The sequence below is a fragment of the Gambusia affinis genome, linkage group LG03 (genome assembly GCF_019740435.1).
Source record: "Gambusia affinis linkage group LG03, SWU_Gaff_1.0, whole genome shotgun sequence".
In the NCBI taxonomy this organism is placed as follows: Eukaryota; Metazoa; Chordata; class Actinopteri; order Cyprinodontiformes; family Poeciliidae; genus Gambusia; species Gambusia affinis.
In genome coordinates this window covers 31,848,386-31,864,172 of record NC_057870.1, presented here as the reverse complement: position 1 = coordinate 31,864,172, position 15,787 = coordinate 31,848,386, and the positions used below count along the sequence as shown (strand labels likewise).

The following is a 15,787-nucleotide window of genomic DNA, read 5'->3' as shown; positions in this document are numbered from 1 at the left end:
AAGAGCAGGTTAACAGTCAGACACTAGGTGGCGCTCGATCTCCCGGCATTTTCACTTTTTAGAAAAAAATGTCCTTTTGAAATTATTATTATTATTTTACAGTGTGCAGCGTGAGTCTCATTTCTGGATTTATAAGCCTGTATCATCAGTGTCTCATATTTTTGTAATTTTTCCTGACGCGACGTTCCCGCCTCACCCGAACTCACGTGACGTTTCTCGCCCGGTGCGCGCGCCTCTCCTCTCCTCCACCTGGCCAGGTGTCCGCTGCTAACCGTCCAGGTAACAAACTTTTTCCTCCTGAACTTCAGATACAAAAGTTAAAAGTTTATTTTCCCCAAATGAATGTGAGCGGCTCAGCCAATCAGCGGCCTTCAATGGCGGCCGCCAGGAGAGACTTTGAGGTTAAACCGAAAAATAATATTTTTATATTAAAACATAACTTATCTCCTAACAGCTAAATTTGCTCCGGGTTCTTTTTGACTCGTTTTTATTGCAGACGCAGTAAGTTGCTTCTGTCTGTTAAACATTTCAAAACATAAATTAGGCCAATTCTTACGGAGCTAAAATTAAGTTCTGTTCGGTTAAAATGGGGCAGATACATTAAGATGTTTTTTTTACTTGTGTAAAAACTTTGATAAAGTATTTGAATAATCAGATGCTGGAGTTTAGATCATTTTTCATATTTGTTTAAGCTAAACGGAGGTTTGAACCGCAGGATAAAAAATGATTTTATCTGAAAACGTTTTTCAAGCTTCTCTTCATTTCGCTGAGCGCATTTCCATCCATCATCCATCCATTTTCTGTTCACCCTAATGGGGTCAGGAGGGTTGCTGGTTCCTCTCCAGGTGCGTTCCGGGGGAGAGGCGGGGTCACGGGGTCACCCTGGACAGGTCACCAGTCTGTCACAGGGCAACACAGAGACACACAACCATCCACACACACACTCACACACACACACTCACACACACACACTCACACACACACACTCACACCTAGGGAGAATTTAGAGAGACCAATAAACCTGACAGTCATGTTTTTGGACTGTGGGAGGAACCCGGAGAACCCAGAGAGAACCCACCATGCACAGGGAGAACATGCAAACTCCATGCAGAAAGACCCCGGGCCGGGAATCGAACCCAGGACCTTCTTGCTGCAAGGCAACAGCTCTACCAACTGTACCACTGTGCAGCCCTGAGCACATGTGATTCACTAAACATTGTTTATCTGGGTGAAGTTTATTGAAGCTGCTCTCTGGTTGATCGGTTTATGATCGTTTGTTTATTGATTTATTATCTTTGCTGTAATTTCAAGTTATTTGGTGCAAAAGGACAAACAGAATCTTCTCAGTGTGTAAAGAGATGAATAAGGTTAATGCAAGTTTCACATTTTACTCAGAAAGTTAAAGTTTGGTTGTTTTCTAGATTTTTCATTTGATTAATCCTAAAAACTCGATCAAATGAACTAAAGCTCATCTTTATTCCGAATGTTTGAAGTTTTCTGTTTCAGATTCATCAGATCTTTCTGGTCACATTCAGAACGAGATTATTAAAAACCAGACCAGGTTTTCAATATTCAGGGACTTTCCAGGCGAAAAACCCCCAACAGGCGGAGGATTTAACTAGGACACAGAGCGGAGGCTGCAGGTGATTCGAGGTGCTGCAGCATGGAGGAACATCAGCAGCTGGATGAGGTTTCCCTCAGGCTGAGGTCAGGAAACATTATTATTATTATTATTATTATTATTATTATTATTATTATTATTATTATTATTATTATTATTATTATTTTCACTCTGATATTCGGGCTTAGATTATTATTATTATTGTAGAATAACTATAAACAAGAAATAATCAAAGCTAGAAACTAGAAATGAACTAAAGTAAAACAGAAACCAGATGATCCAGTTTTTGTCTCTTTCACTTCATTTTAATTAGTTTTTATTACTTATTAGTTTAATAATGCTTGGTTTTATTTTTGTTTTAATGAGTTATAGTTTTTTAGTTTTTTCATACTTTTCTTCATTTTTAGGTACAGATTAAAAAAAGTCAAAGTGATTTTGTTTACATCGATTGAAAACATTTTTTAAAAACGTGTTAAATTATTGTTGAACAAGAACATCAGCAGAACGGAGCGCCGTCGTTTGCTGATATAAACATCAGTTTGAAAAGCTAATAAATAGATTAATAAACATGAAAACAAAGGAAATATTCCTCTGATTTCAGGATGTTTGGTTTGTAAATACAGTTCCAGTTAGTTATTGTTTCTCCCCATTAATTACTGCTTTTACTTATGAAAATGTTTTTTCAGTTTTTGTTGCTGTTAGTTTCAGTTACTATAGCAACCTGGTTCTGATCCAAACCTCTGCAGATCTCTGTCCATTGATGCCGAACAGAAGATGGAAAAGTACGAAAGGTAATTTATTGTTGAAATCAGCAGCTGAAGGAAGGAACCACGGGCCTGGTGGAGGTTCTGGTTCTGGACCGGTATTCCCTCAAACGTTCCCGACCCACCGTGGAGAAGGCCGGGTTTTCCACGGCGCCTGCAGCTTCAACCTCTGGACTCGGTTTTTCCTCAGGGGGAAATCTTCATGTGCAATATTGAAATATTTTCCCACTGATGTTATTTAATGTCAGGAAAATTAATTTGCATAACAGCAAGTGAGCTGATTGATAAAAAAAATATTTAAGATCACAACTAAACAGGTGCATTCTACAACTAGAACTGATATTATTTACATAACAAAATAATCAATCTTCATTTCTACACAGAACCTAATCTACTCCACTTTCACTGAACTTTATTAAAAGTTGAATATTCAGGAGATGAAGGCAGAAATATTTGCTTCATGTGCAGAAATCTGGTAACATCAGCTTCAAAATCCTGAAAGAAACTTTAGACAAAAAATCTGATTTTAGAAACAAACATTATCACTGAAAAGACGAAGGTTAAATCTAAATAAGTGGTTTTATTTCATCAGAAAGGGTTTTAAGGCAGCAGCTTGGTTTAAACTGAGCTGGACTCGGTCGGCCCGGTCGGACTTCTTGGTTCTGTTGCCTTTTCTTCACTGTTTCTAAACAGTTTGATCATAAGGAACGAGATTTTTTCTCCTTTTGTCATTTTGACTGAAAATCCAGCCAATATCTATTTTATCCACCAATTTTTAAGGTGATTATAGAAACTTACTCAGTGGCATTTCATCTTCATTTGGTTTAACATGGCTCCAGGAATTCTGGGTCAGAACCAGAACCAGAGATCCGTTGGAGAATTCCTCTAAAACTAGCTGGTATTCCTGTAAACGTTCCCAACCTGCCGTGGGAAACCCGGGGATTTCTGCCGATGTTTTGTGGAGGGGAATCCGGCAGGACCAACGGCTGCGGCGCCAAACCGACAACCTCTGACTCAGATCCAATTATCTGGCTGCAGGCGGCGGCCTGTTCAGACTGACTCAGACTCATATATATTTTATGTTAAGTTTGGTTTGAAATGACTTGAAAAAGAAGCAGAGCTGTAGAAAGTATTCACACCCGTACAGATTTTTGGTTTTGCTTTTATTAGTCTTAAAATGTTTCAGATTGAGAAACTAAACAGGTTTATTTGTACAGCAGACTTCAGCAGCAAGGCAGTTTGAAGAGCTTTGCATCATGAAAACCCAACATTACAGCTGCAGAATAAAGAGCTTCAGTCCAGAATGAGTCAATGCTGCAGTTATGAATCAAAAGTAACTCTAACCATTCAGACCTTTAAAATGAAATGAAATGACTGCAGGAATAAAAGCCAGTTTCTCTGGCTGTGAAGATGATGGTGGTGTAAATGTGACCTGCAGTTCTGAATAAATCCACCTCAGTTGCATTTTGTTACCGTGTCTCCTTCCAATGCTGACTCGACCACAATAATCAAACTGTCAAAATCAATGCATACAACAGATAAAAGATTACCAGTTCAGTGAATCATTTTATTAGGCAACAAATGGCTGGAAGTCATAGAAATATGAATTCTACTTTATTGTTGTTGCCTGACGGTTTTGATGCTGGATTCAGTTTTGATATGATTTTGGAAACCATCCCCAGATATTTTATCTGTTCTGGCAAATAAACTTCACACAAAAAGACAAAAGAATTGTTTCTAAAGAATTACTAGATGTTTTTACTTCACCTGAAACTTAACAACATAGAGTGAACTTGTTAGAAACACAATGACTTATTAGTTTGCAGAATCCATGCCATTTATGTGACTAAAATAAAATTAACCACTTCAACCTTTTTACTTCCAGGTTGATTTCAGACGGCAAAGCTGTTGCCAAACAAGGAGACATTCAGCAAGCTCTGAAGCTGTTCAAACAGGCCTTCAGCATCCACCAAACTCCCAAACTGGAGAGCAGAATAAAGAAGATCGAAGAACTCCTGGCTGAGAATGACTTGGAGGATGAAGACGACGAGTTCGTCAATGTGAACAACAGCGGCTTGATGCTGTTTAAAGAGCTGCATGACAAGCTGTACGACTATCAGAGAGACGGAGTTTCCTTCCTGTACGGCCTCTACAGGGACGGCCGAAAAGGAGGAGTTCTGGCGGACGACATGGGACTCGGGAAGACCATCCAGATCATCTCCTTCCTCTCTGGCATGTACGACAACGACCTGATAAAACACACTCTTCTGGTCATGCCAACCTCCCTCATCACAAACTGGGTCAAGGAGTTCAGCAAATGGACTCCAGGAATGAGGGTGAAGGATTTCCACGGTGCCAGTAAAGCAGAGAGGACCAGGAGTTTGGAGAAAGTTCAGAGGAGAGGAGGAGTGATCATCACCACCTACACCATGCTGATGAACAACTGGCAGCAGCTGGCCTCATTTCAGGGAAAGGAGTTCTGCTGGGACTACATGATCCTGGATGAAGCACACAAGATTAAAAACTCTTCCACCAAAACAGCCAAAAGTGCCTACGCCATTCCCTCCAAGAACAGGATTCTCCTGACGGGAACTCCGGTCCAGAACAACCTCAGGGAAATGTGGACCCTCTTTGACTTTGCCTGTCAGGGAACTCTCCTGGGAACAGCCAAGACTTTCAAAACACAGTATGAGAACCCCATCACCCGCGCAAGGGAGAAGGATGCTACTCCTGGGGAAAAAGCTCTTGGCTCCAGGATGTCCGAGAACCTCATGACTCTGATCAAGCCCTACTTCCTTCGTAGAACAAAATCAGAAGTGCAGAAGAAGAAGACTGGTGGAAAAGAGGCAAACTCAGAACCTGATAACCACCAATACCCTCAAGATCAGCCAACCTCTGGGGCAGTCATGCCCAAGCTCACCCGAAAGAATGACCTGATCGTCTGGACTTACCTGAGTGCCGTTCAGGAGGACATTTACAGACAGTTCATCAGTTTGGACCACATCAAGGAGCTGCTGATGACCACCAAATCACCTCTAGCTGAATTAAACATCCTGAAGAAGTTGTGTGACCACCCAAGACTGTTGTCTGCCAATGCTATTGCACAGTTAGGCCTGGATCAAAATCCTCAGGGGGATAATGATGAGACTGATGTTAAGAGCATTGCAAACGTTTCAGATGAAACTTTGATATCAGAATCTGGAAAGCTTGTCTTTCTGTTGGCTCTTCTGGAGCGACTCAGAGAGGAAGGCCACCGAACGCTGGTCTTTGCTCACTACAGGACAGTCCTCGACATCCTCCAACGGATCCTTGGCAACAGAGGGTTCAAACTGTTGAGACTGGATGGAACCATCACCCAGATCACAGAACGAGAAAAACTGATCTCTCGGTTTCAAACAGACAAACGTTACTCCGTGTTTCTCCTCACCACTCAGGTTGGAGGAGTGGGCATCACCCTGACAGCAGCAAACAGAGTAGTCATCTACGATCCGAGCTGGAACCCTGCCACAGACGCTCAGGCTGTCGACAGAGCGTACCGCATTGGCCAGACAGAAAACGTAGTGATCTACAGACTGATAACCTGTGGAACGGTGGAGGAGAAGATCTACAGACGGCAGGTTTTCAAAGACTCCCTAATCAGGCAGAATACCGGAGACACAAAGAACCCATTCAGGTACTTCAGCAGACAAGAACTGAAGGAGCTCTTCACCCTGGAGGACCCAAGGTCTTCAAGCACCCAACTTCAGCTGCAGGATCTGCACTCCAGAGAACGACGGACTGACCCAGCTCTAGATGAGCACATCGCTCAACTGCATGCTATGCACATGTTTGGGATTTCAGACCACGACCTCATGTTTTCTCTTGATGTGAACCATGATGAGGATCCTGAAGACCAGGAGGCATGTCACTACATCGAAGGGCGTGTCCAGAAGGCTCAGGAGCTAATGAAGGCGGAGTCTGAGCTGCAGGTGGGTGAAAGACTAAATATCAAATTATATTTGTACAAACTAATTTGTTTTCATTATATGACACAAGTTAGTTTTGTATGTTCAGTGCTGTATCCAATGGAGTCGACTTTTGCAAGTTATGACTAACCTTTTGATAACTGTCTCCCCCAGAAGCCTTTCTGTTTTGGTTCTTCTTGACCAGACTACTATAGATCACTTTTAAAGCAAAGTGTAGTGGTAGGCATCATGACTCTTACTGGTTGCGGTAAGAATTTCTTGTTAATTTTGAGGAAAAATATTCAGATGCAGGTTCTCCCGAGGTTCCATTCTTATTATTCTTTTTTCCTCTGGGGTCCAAGTTTCCCAAACACTCCATTCTTAAACAGTATTGATATACTGATAATGTTTAGATACCTCTACCCCAAAAACCAACAATTGTACTCAGATCTTACTCATTGGTTTCCTGGATGACCACAAGACCAACATAGTAGGCTTTAGAGCTCCTAAAGCCTACTATCATGCGTCACTTGGTGGAAGCAGGGAATGGGGACTCGGAGTTGGGCTTGTCCATAACTCAGGCTGAAACAACTGAGGTAGTCAAAAAGCTACACAGTGGGAGGAGGGGTGGAGGAGATCTGCCCTGAGTACCTTAGGTTAGGGGATGTTCTGTGGCTGTCATGGCTGACATGCCTCTCTGGCATTACATTATGGACAGGAACAATCCTTTGGACTGGAAGACTGGGGTGGTGGTCCTCCTACATGAAAAGGGGGATCAGATGGACTGTTCCAGCTACAGAGGGATCACTCTCTTCAGCCTTCCTGGTAAGGCTTATTTCAGGATGATGGAGAGGAGAGTCCAGCTGACAGTTGAACCTTGGGTTCAAGAGGACCAGTGTGGTTACAGCCCTGGTCAAGAAACACTGGATCAGCTCTATGCTCTTCACAGGGTTCTTAAGTCTTTCTGGGAGTTTGCCCAACCAGTGCATATGTGATTTTTAGACCTAGGGATAACTTTTGACCATGTCACTCATGAGCCCCCTCAAGAAATATGGAGTCTGGGGAACTTTATTAGGGGCTATCTGTTTTCTGTGCAAGCAGCATTGGAGTTCGGTCACCATTTCCAGCACTAAGTCGGACCTGTTGCTGGATTTTGTCTCTAGTTTGTGGATAGTGAGGTTCTACTGGCTCCCTCTGGTCAGGACCTAGAGAACGCATGAGAGGGGTACACAGTAAAGTGTGAGGTGGGTGGGATGGAGATCAGCTCCTCCAACTCTGAGACCATGGTTTTAGACCAGAAAAGTCTCTCCAAATTCCTCCCTCAAGTGGAGGAGTTCAAATATTTTGGGGTCTTGTTTACAAGTGAGGTCAGGATTGAGTGGGAGATCAACAGATGGATCAGTGCGGCTGCTGCAGTAATACGGCCAAAGCATAGTCCATTGTGATGAAGAGAGAGATGAGCCTTGATTTACCATAGATATGCTCAGGAAATTTGGGCATTGGCCCAAAGAATGATATTGTGAATATAAGGGGCCACAGGGTGGCTTGTCTCTCCCTTAGAGTTAGGTTGAGGAGACCAACCATCTGGGAGGGGCTCAGAGTAGAGTCGCTGTTACTCCACATCGAAAGGAGTCAGTTGAAGTGGCTCTAGCATCTTTTCTGGAGACCTACCTCAGCTGGGTATGTCTCTCAGCTGACCTGGGAATGCCTCAGGCTGGAGGAGGGCAGTATCGGCCTATCTGGTGAGACTGCAGACTCTGCGACCCAGTCGCAGTGGATGAGTGCAAGTAGTTTGAACAAGAAGGTTTTAAATGTGGCCTCTTCAGCTTTAAAGGTTTTGAATCCAGTCTATGACTGTTAATGTATGGTTTGGGGGTTTTCTGCAGATGCAGTTGGATGTGGGCACAGAACCAGCATGGCAGAGACGACAACAGGACACTAGAGAAGACCCTAATGAGAAAAACTCAAAACATCTAAAACCTTCCAACCCACAGCCTGTTAACAACAACTTCTCCAACTTAAAAAGGCCAGTTGCAGTTGAAATGGATTTGTGTGGTCCAGGCAGAAATGAGCCACCACATCATAAGGCAGATGAACATACTGAGCTGTCTTTAAACACCTTGTCTCAGAAAACTTCTGCTGATGTTGAAGAACCAATGGAGAAATCTTCAGGAAGTGATTCCAACCTCCAGATTACAGCAAATAATGACAGCGACAAACTGAACAGAACCTCCCACTCTGAGATGAACCTAAACTCCAGCATTGAAGCAGGCACCTTCAGAGTCCTCTCTGAACCCAAAGCCTCTAAAGAAAACCTGGAGTTTTCTGACTTTGTTGCCGAGAATGCTCGAACTGAAGAGGACCAGAGATTGTTGTCTCCACCTCAGTTAAATGGAAAGTCTTTGTTAGAGAGTCTACACAACAAAACTGACCACAGCAGAGACAAGTCCAACAATGACTTGAGCTGGACAACCAAGAAGCAAACAGCCAAAGATAATTATGACAGCGGTAGGGATGATTATGAAGAGCAGCAGATAATCACTCTCCAGGTCAGCCCCTTTCAGGTGCTCACAGCCTCCACACCTAAATTGCCACTTTTTGGTTCTTCTGCTCACCATGTGAGAAAGACTGCTGGAGAAAACACACCAGATGACTTCCGTCATTCCTTGCTCCAGTCCACCATAGAGAATATCAATGCTCAGGAAATAGAGGAGGAGGGCAACAAACATGACAAAGGTAGTGATGTTTCAAGAAAAAATGTCCTGTTGACTTCTGAGGAACCTCAGTCAGAAACGTTTCTAGAGACATCTCTGTATTCCTCTTGTGAATATCCTGTTGTGAGCAAGATTCCCCTGGACAAGACATTCACCCTGGAAGAGGATGAAGAAGAGAACAGTGATGATGACAATGAGACGGAGATATCAGAGTCAAACTCTGAGGGAAAACAGGAGGGTGGGACTGAATCAACTCAGCTTCAGATGGACGAATCCAGCAGTGAGGAAGAGGAGTCTGAGGAGAAGATACAAGAACATGAGCCTGTGGAAAACCAGGAGGAGCTTAAGAAGGAGGAGCCAGATAAGGAGAAGGGGGAAGGGGAGTTACAAGTTGAGGAGCCTGAGGAGATTCAAAATGAGGAGGTGCAAGATAATGACCCTCAAGAGGAGTCTGTGGGGAAGAAGACACAAGATGTGGTGGTGAAAGAGGAGGAGTCTGTGAAGACGGTAACGGAGGAGGCTGAAAAGGAGAACCTAGGGGGGGCGCTAGAGGAGGAGAACAACTCAGGAGAGGATGACCCTCAAGACGAGAAGAGTCAGGAGGAAGATTCTGAGGTGGAGGAGGTGACTAGAAATTCCTTGAAGTTGACCTTCATCGACAACTCTCCAAACCAAAAGGTCAGTTAGAACTTTTTTTGTTCTTCACTCCAGTTCTGACTGTTCCCAACGATGATGCTAAACTTTTGTGCTCAAGCAGCAGACCAGGAACCAGGAACCTGTTTGGATGACTAGTTGATGTCTGTTGATGTGTGTCCTCCTGCAGATGAAACCAGCTGACACCACAGTCCAGAGAACAGAACCAACCGGGCCAAGTGAGCCGCTGAACACCCATAGCAGACAGAGGGAACCGAGGCCTTCACCTCCACAGCAGGACAACAACGTCAGCACTGCAGAGATGGACCGGCCTGGTTCTGGAGCAGAGGAACTCTGGCTGAGTCTGACTCTGAACGCCTCACCGCAACATCCTGCTGCTGTTGAAGATCTGATGGACCAAACAACAGAATGTGATGCCAGCCACCTGCTGATCATGGCAGATAACAAGAATGGAGTGAACAGAACTTCTCACTTTGAAATGGGCTTTGAGCCTGACTTTAGCTTCGAAGAGGAACCTTACAGAGAAAATGTTAAGTTTGAAATATTCAATAAAAACTTTGTCCTCCAGTTGGAGAGCAGTGACAGTGTTCAGGAAGATGTGGAGTCTGAAGAAGGCCCTCTGTCTCAAGGTCTGCAAAAACTGACCACCAGTAGCGCCAATGCCTCAGGCTTGGACAAGTCCATCGATGAACATCACGAGAAGACGCCCCACATAAAGAATCCAACTGACAGCTCCTTTCTGGTGATTGAATCAAACTCCTCTGGATCTGGATCTGGTTCTCACCATCTGAGGAACAGAGATGGGCGGAGTTTGTCTGTGGGTTCCTATAAATCCATCCTTTGGTCTATCATCAAGAACAAAGATGTTCTGGACTTCCAGGGGGAACGTGAAGACAGCAAAGATGCTGATGCACCAGAGAAAATTAATATCCCTTTGATGTGGAAAGAACCTCAGTCAGAGGAAACTGACAACAGAGAAGAAGAAGATGAGGCTGTGGACATGTCTATCCCGAAAGAGGAAGAAGAGGACGACCTTATTGATGCCGATGATGAAATGAAGACAGATAGTGATGAAGATGCTGACAGATCCTCTGATGGACGAGAGAAAGAAGAGGCAACTCATTCAAATCCCAATGAGCCGGATGGAGAAGATTTTCAGGAAGATAAAAAGCAAGAAGAAGAGGAGGCAGATAAAGAGGAGATACAAGAGGAGGAACTAGTGCAGAGAGACACCCTTAAAGAAAAGACCCAAGAAGACTTGTTTGAGAATGTACAGATACAAAACGATGAGAGTCCAGAGTGGAGGTCTGAGGATGAATATGGAGAGAAGAAGTGTGATAAGGAGGCCAAAAACGAGAGGGAGTCTGAGAAGGTGCAAGAGATGGAGGATAATTCAGAACATGATGATCCCCAAGACGAGACTCAAGAGAAGCTTGATGGAAGGAGACCACAAGAGGAGGAGAAAATTCAGGCGGAGGAGACCCAGGATTGGAAATCTAGGGAGGAAACTGTGGAAGATGAGTCTGAGGAGGAGGAGCGATTTGATCACAAGACTCAGGACAAAGAATCTGAAGACGAAGACATGAAGAGGATGATTCATTCCTTCAAATCCACTCTCATCAGTTCTCCAAACTTTCCAAAGGTCAGATATTTTTCTTCACTCAGTTTCAGCCGTTGCATTTGACTGGTCATTCTGGTGGAGAAAAGATGAACCAGATTCTGGTTCTGGTTCATCCAGAATGATGATGAACAAAAACGGGTCCCAGAGTGTTTATGTCAGCCTCGTCTGTTTGGAAACGATGACATCATAGCGCCATCACTCTGTACTCTGCATGTGCTTCACTCTCACAAATACTAAAAATGCTTGCTGTTGCTTTAAATGTCGTATGACTTCTTGATGCATACGCAGTGATTTCTGAGTCATCCTGCCACCGATTGGCCCAGCATACTTACTACAATGTGTTCTGTCCTGACTGCACAGTTTGTCTCAGTCATTTAGGAGAATGATTGTCTTTGTGTGGACGGGGCTTTAGACACTTTGTGAACAGTACAAGCTCTGGGTTCTGCTCACCTGTCGACCAGCACACCTGCTGATTAACTTGTTGGGTTTTCTGCAGATGCAGCTTGGGGAGAACGTGGAAGTGAGTCCAGAAACAGACAGGCCAGGACCAGAAGCTGACAGAGAGACCTCTCAGGACTCACAAGGTGAAGATCATTTGAACACTGTGCCTGAGGAGGTAATTATGGATCAGTCTGGTTCTGGAGGAGAAAACCTGCAGCACATCCTGACTAATCAGGATATTCGCCACTTTGGTGCCTCCTATCAGGAGGGCTCTGCTGATGTTGGGGAACTGATGGACGAATCTTCAGAGACTTGTGAAAAGTCCAGTGTGACCATCAAGCTGAGAGACCCGCTGACTGAAGGGGGCTCTGGAGACCATCAGGAGAGTCCAGTTTACACCAGTTTTCAGCTGTTTGGATACTACACACCAGAATCAGAACCCTCTCATAGATCTGTCCTCCAGACCGTCATCACAGACTGTCAGGAGATCCAGGAGGAACCTCGGGTCAGGAATGAGACAAAGACTAACGGTGAGATAGCTGAGTACGGCTCTGAGAAAGGACAGGGAGACGATTCATGTCATCAGGAGCTTCGGCTGCATGAAACCAGAGGCAACAAAGAGGAGTTAGAGGAAGAGACCCAGGAGAAAAGGTTTGAGAACAAGGCAGAAGAGGAGATGCAAGACAAGCTTTGTGAGAATGATATAAAAAAAGGAGAGAGTGAGGGGATACAGGACGTCCAGGCCAAAGAGTCCAAATCTAGGGAGGAAGAGGAATCTGAAGAGGAAGAAATGAGAGAGGAAGAGTTTGGTGAAACGGTGATAAGATGCAGGAGGAGGAATTTGATGAAAAGGAGGGATCAGAAGAGAAGATGCACAAGAAGATGGAGGAAAATAGAATTAAAGAAGAAGAGACTCAAAAGGAGGAGACCAGAGCGTTGGAGTGGGAGGAGAAAATGTCTGATTGTGTCTGAATGGGAGACTGGAGATGGGGAGTCTGAGTTGCAAGTGGACAAGGCTGATGAGGAAGATGAAGAAGAGGAGATGCAAAGAGGGGAGTCTGAGGAAAAGGAGACGGAAGAGGAGATCCACGATGAGTTAGAAGAAAACAGCTTCTTAGAAGAGGAAACAAAAACGCAGGTTTCTGAGAAAGAGGAAACCCGAGAAGTCCAGGACCGAGGGTGGGAGTCTGGGGAGGACTCTGAAGAAGAGGAGTCTGAAGAAGAGGAGTCTGAAGAAGAGAAGATGCAAGTGGAGGAGAGTCAGGAGGATTCTGGTCAGAAGGAGGAGCTGAACATGGAGGAGTTTGATGAGAGTGAGATACAAGGGAAGATGGAAGAAAATGAAATTGAAAAAGAGGAGACTCAACAGAAGTGGGAGGGGGGCGTGTCTGATTGGGAGACTGAAGAAGAGGAGTCTAAGGAGCAAGAGCCTGAGGAAGGAGGGGAGCATCTAGTGGAGGACATAAACCATCTGCAGAACGCCCTCCTTCAGTCTGACTGCAGCTTCCAAGCAGAAACTCCCAGGATAAAGCCTGAGGTTGACTTGCCCTGCAGAAACTTTGTCCTACAGTTTGAGGACACAACTGTTGACCTGCAGGACTCAGACACTGAGGAAGAGGAGCAGACGCTGCTATGTGAGCTTCAGAGGAATGGCAGCTTCAATGTTGAGAAGTCTCTGTCAGACAGTCTGGACAGACGGACCTTCAGCAGCTGCAAAGTCTCCGATTTAGATGAAAACATCACAGTCCCTATGAAGAGGAGAGCTGCTGAAGAGGAGGATGAAGAGCTGCTTCTGCATCTTTTCAACAAGTCGCTCCGGGTTCTCAGAACCTCCACACCAACATCAGGAGCCTCTGTTTGCTCTCCTCAGATCACAAAGAAAAGGTCTGGAAGAAAAGCTCAGGCGTCCTCCCATCACTCCCTCCTCCACTCCGTCACTGACCATCAGGAGGGAGAAGAAGGTTCTGGTTCTGGTTCTGATGGTGGTGCAGATGTTTCAGGACAGAGTTCTGAGGCAAAGGAAGAGAGTGTTGCTTTCTTCACCTGTAATGAGTCTGAGCAGGAACAGAGAAGCAGAAAGAGTCTCAAAACAGACGATGAAGAGGAGGAAGAGGTGAGTAATACTGTTTATTTATCTTTAGAAGAGTTGGGAACAAACACATCAGAGGAAGATGATGTGATGTGTTGAACTCAGGGGGAGGAAACCCACCAGGACAGCCAGCAGTCGGGTTCTGGACCTGAGCTGACCTCTGGGCAGACGGATCCAGTCTCAGAGATGTGAGTCGCACATCAGCAGAGGAAAGACGTGAGACGGCCGGACCAAGATGGACGACGCCCTGAGCTTCTTCCTCAGACGGGTCCAGGACCAGCTGGTCCAGCAGCTTGGGCCCAAATAAAGGCTGAGGACTCAAGTGTCAGGACTTTTGGACCCGTTTGTCCCAGCTGGTGCCTGAAGGGTTCTGACACTGACATGTGGGCTAACGCCACATCCTGATTGGTTCTCCTGCACTGACACCAGAGTTGAAATGTAAACATTGTTGTGACACTAACAATACTGTATTTTTCTGTTTTTAAAAGTAACTTTCAGATTTCTTGTCACTAAATGCTTTAAATTTGGAGAGAAAAATGTTGAAATTAGTTGATCTGAAAATTGAGACCACATTTCTCGTCCATAATGTTACAGTGTTACAACTTCAACCGTTTTACAGGGCGGGACGGTCTAGTCCAATAATCAATAATAATCAATTATTAGAGTCCAGATCAGTTCTGTGTTCAGTTTCTACTGAACGCCTGGTTACGTCTGATCATCTGTTTCTGTTTTAGTGAGACTATTCTGTAAAACATGTTTGTTAAAAACAGTTTGAAAATACAGAAGAGTCTCATGATGTGTTTGGTTTTGGGTTCCCAGCTGTTCTGGTTCTGTAGGTTAATTGTTACTTGTATTTTATTTAAATTAGATTTTTGTTTAATTTAGCTCCAGGCAGTTATCTTCAGTTTTAGTCTGGATTATTATCCCTTTGCTTTAGGTTCTACTACCCATGATTTGATTTTCTTTTCATTTCTCAGGTTTTATTTCTTGTTTTTGTTCATCCCTTTAGTTAATTTAGTTCCTCAGCTCAATATTTTTTCCTTCAGCTCATGTTTTCACATGTCCAACTTAATATTTAAGTTCTAGTCATGCTTCTGTCTGGTGCGTCTAGTTTAGTGAAAACTCATTTTCTATTAAATCTTTCAGTTAAATAAATCTTCAATGCGTCATTGTTTGCATTTTGTCTCTCTTGTCTCCACCTTCACCAATCCTGACAAAAAGACCTTATTAGCTTGCATTGCTATCAACTATCATACTGAGCTGATCTATATTAGCAGTTGGCTAATATCACTTAGCCAATCTATACTGGCTAAGTGATATTAGCCAATTAAATGATTGTTCATTATTTAATTAACAAATAATTGTTAATTAGATAGCAATTATCTAATTGCTCTTAGCTAGTAGCATTTAGCTGAGTCACTGAGCGTTGCAGATCCGTCCGGTTCTCCGTGTTGGAGAACCGGACGGATCTGGAACCGAACATGGTAACAGGTCATTTGTTCCCACTGGTTCTTGTTCTCAGATCAGTTGCTGTTTCCACGGTGATCCTAATTAATGCCAGACTCTCCAGAGCAGGGGTGTCAAAGTCAAATGGACGGAGGGCCAAATAAAAAATTTAGCTACAAGCCGAGGGCCGGACTGATCGAATGTTCATTGACATTTTTTTAAATGACGCATATAGTCTAGTGAACCTAATTGAACCTACTGAAAACCTAACAAATATATTCCAATATGATCAGATAAATAAAGCAATATTTTCTTATGGCTCTGTCAGTAATCTTTAATTTTCAACAGACACAACTGAAATATTTTTAAAATATAATTGGATTGAAATACAATAAAATAAAGTGCAAAACTCTATTAATCAAAAACAACACTTTCATCAAGGAGAAGTAATATGCAGTGAAAACAAATATTAAACTTTAACTTTTAAACTTGA

General features: G+C 43.7%; 1 protein-coding gene across 2 annotated transcripts; it reads left to right on the top strand.

Moving 5' to 3' along the window:
* The first annotated feature begins 1,512 nt into the window (after positions 1-1,512).
* On the top strand, positions 1,513-14,998 carry LOC122828582 (DNA excision repair protein ERCC-6-like). Of its 2 annotated transcripts, XM_044112237.1 has the most exons (8): positions 1,513-1,707; positions 2,368-2,412; positions 4,271-6,353; positions 8,216-9,721; positions 9,867-11,339; positions 11,815-11,934; positions 12,025-13,872; positions 13,954-14,944. In XM_044112237.1, exons 1-8 carry the CDS (start codon positions 1,664-1,666, stop codon positions 14,038-14,040), a joined length of 7,206 nt encoding a protein of 2,401 aa, XP_043968172.1. In that variant the 5' UTR covers positions 1,513-1,663; the 3' UTR covers positions 14,041-14,944. The 2 variants fall into 2 exon arrangements, with proteins under 2 accessions (XP_043968172.1, XP_043968171.1); XM_044112236.1 differs by having other exon boundaries at positions 11,815-13,872; positions 13,954-14,998.
* The last annotated feature ends 789 nt before the right edge of the window (positions 14,999-15,787 follow it).

Bases quoted from the DNA above. Each gene is read 5' to 3' on its own strand.
- LOC122828582 (XM_044112236.1), top strand. From the start codon at position 1,664: ATGGAGGAACATCAGCAGCTGGATGAGGTTTCCCTCAGGCTGAG. The intron at 1,708-2,367 runs GTCAGGAAACAT...AAACCTCTGCAG, and splicing joins GAGGTTTCCCTCAGGCTGAG to ATCTCTGTCCATTGATGCCG. The intron at 13,873-13,953 runs GTGAGTAATACT...TGTTGAACTCAG, and splicing joins ACGATGAAGAGGAGGAAGAG to GGGGAGGAAACCCACCAGGA.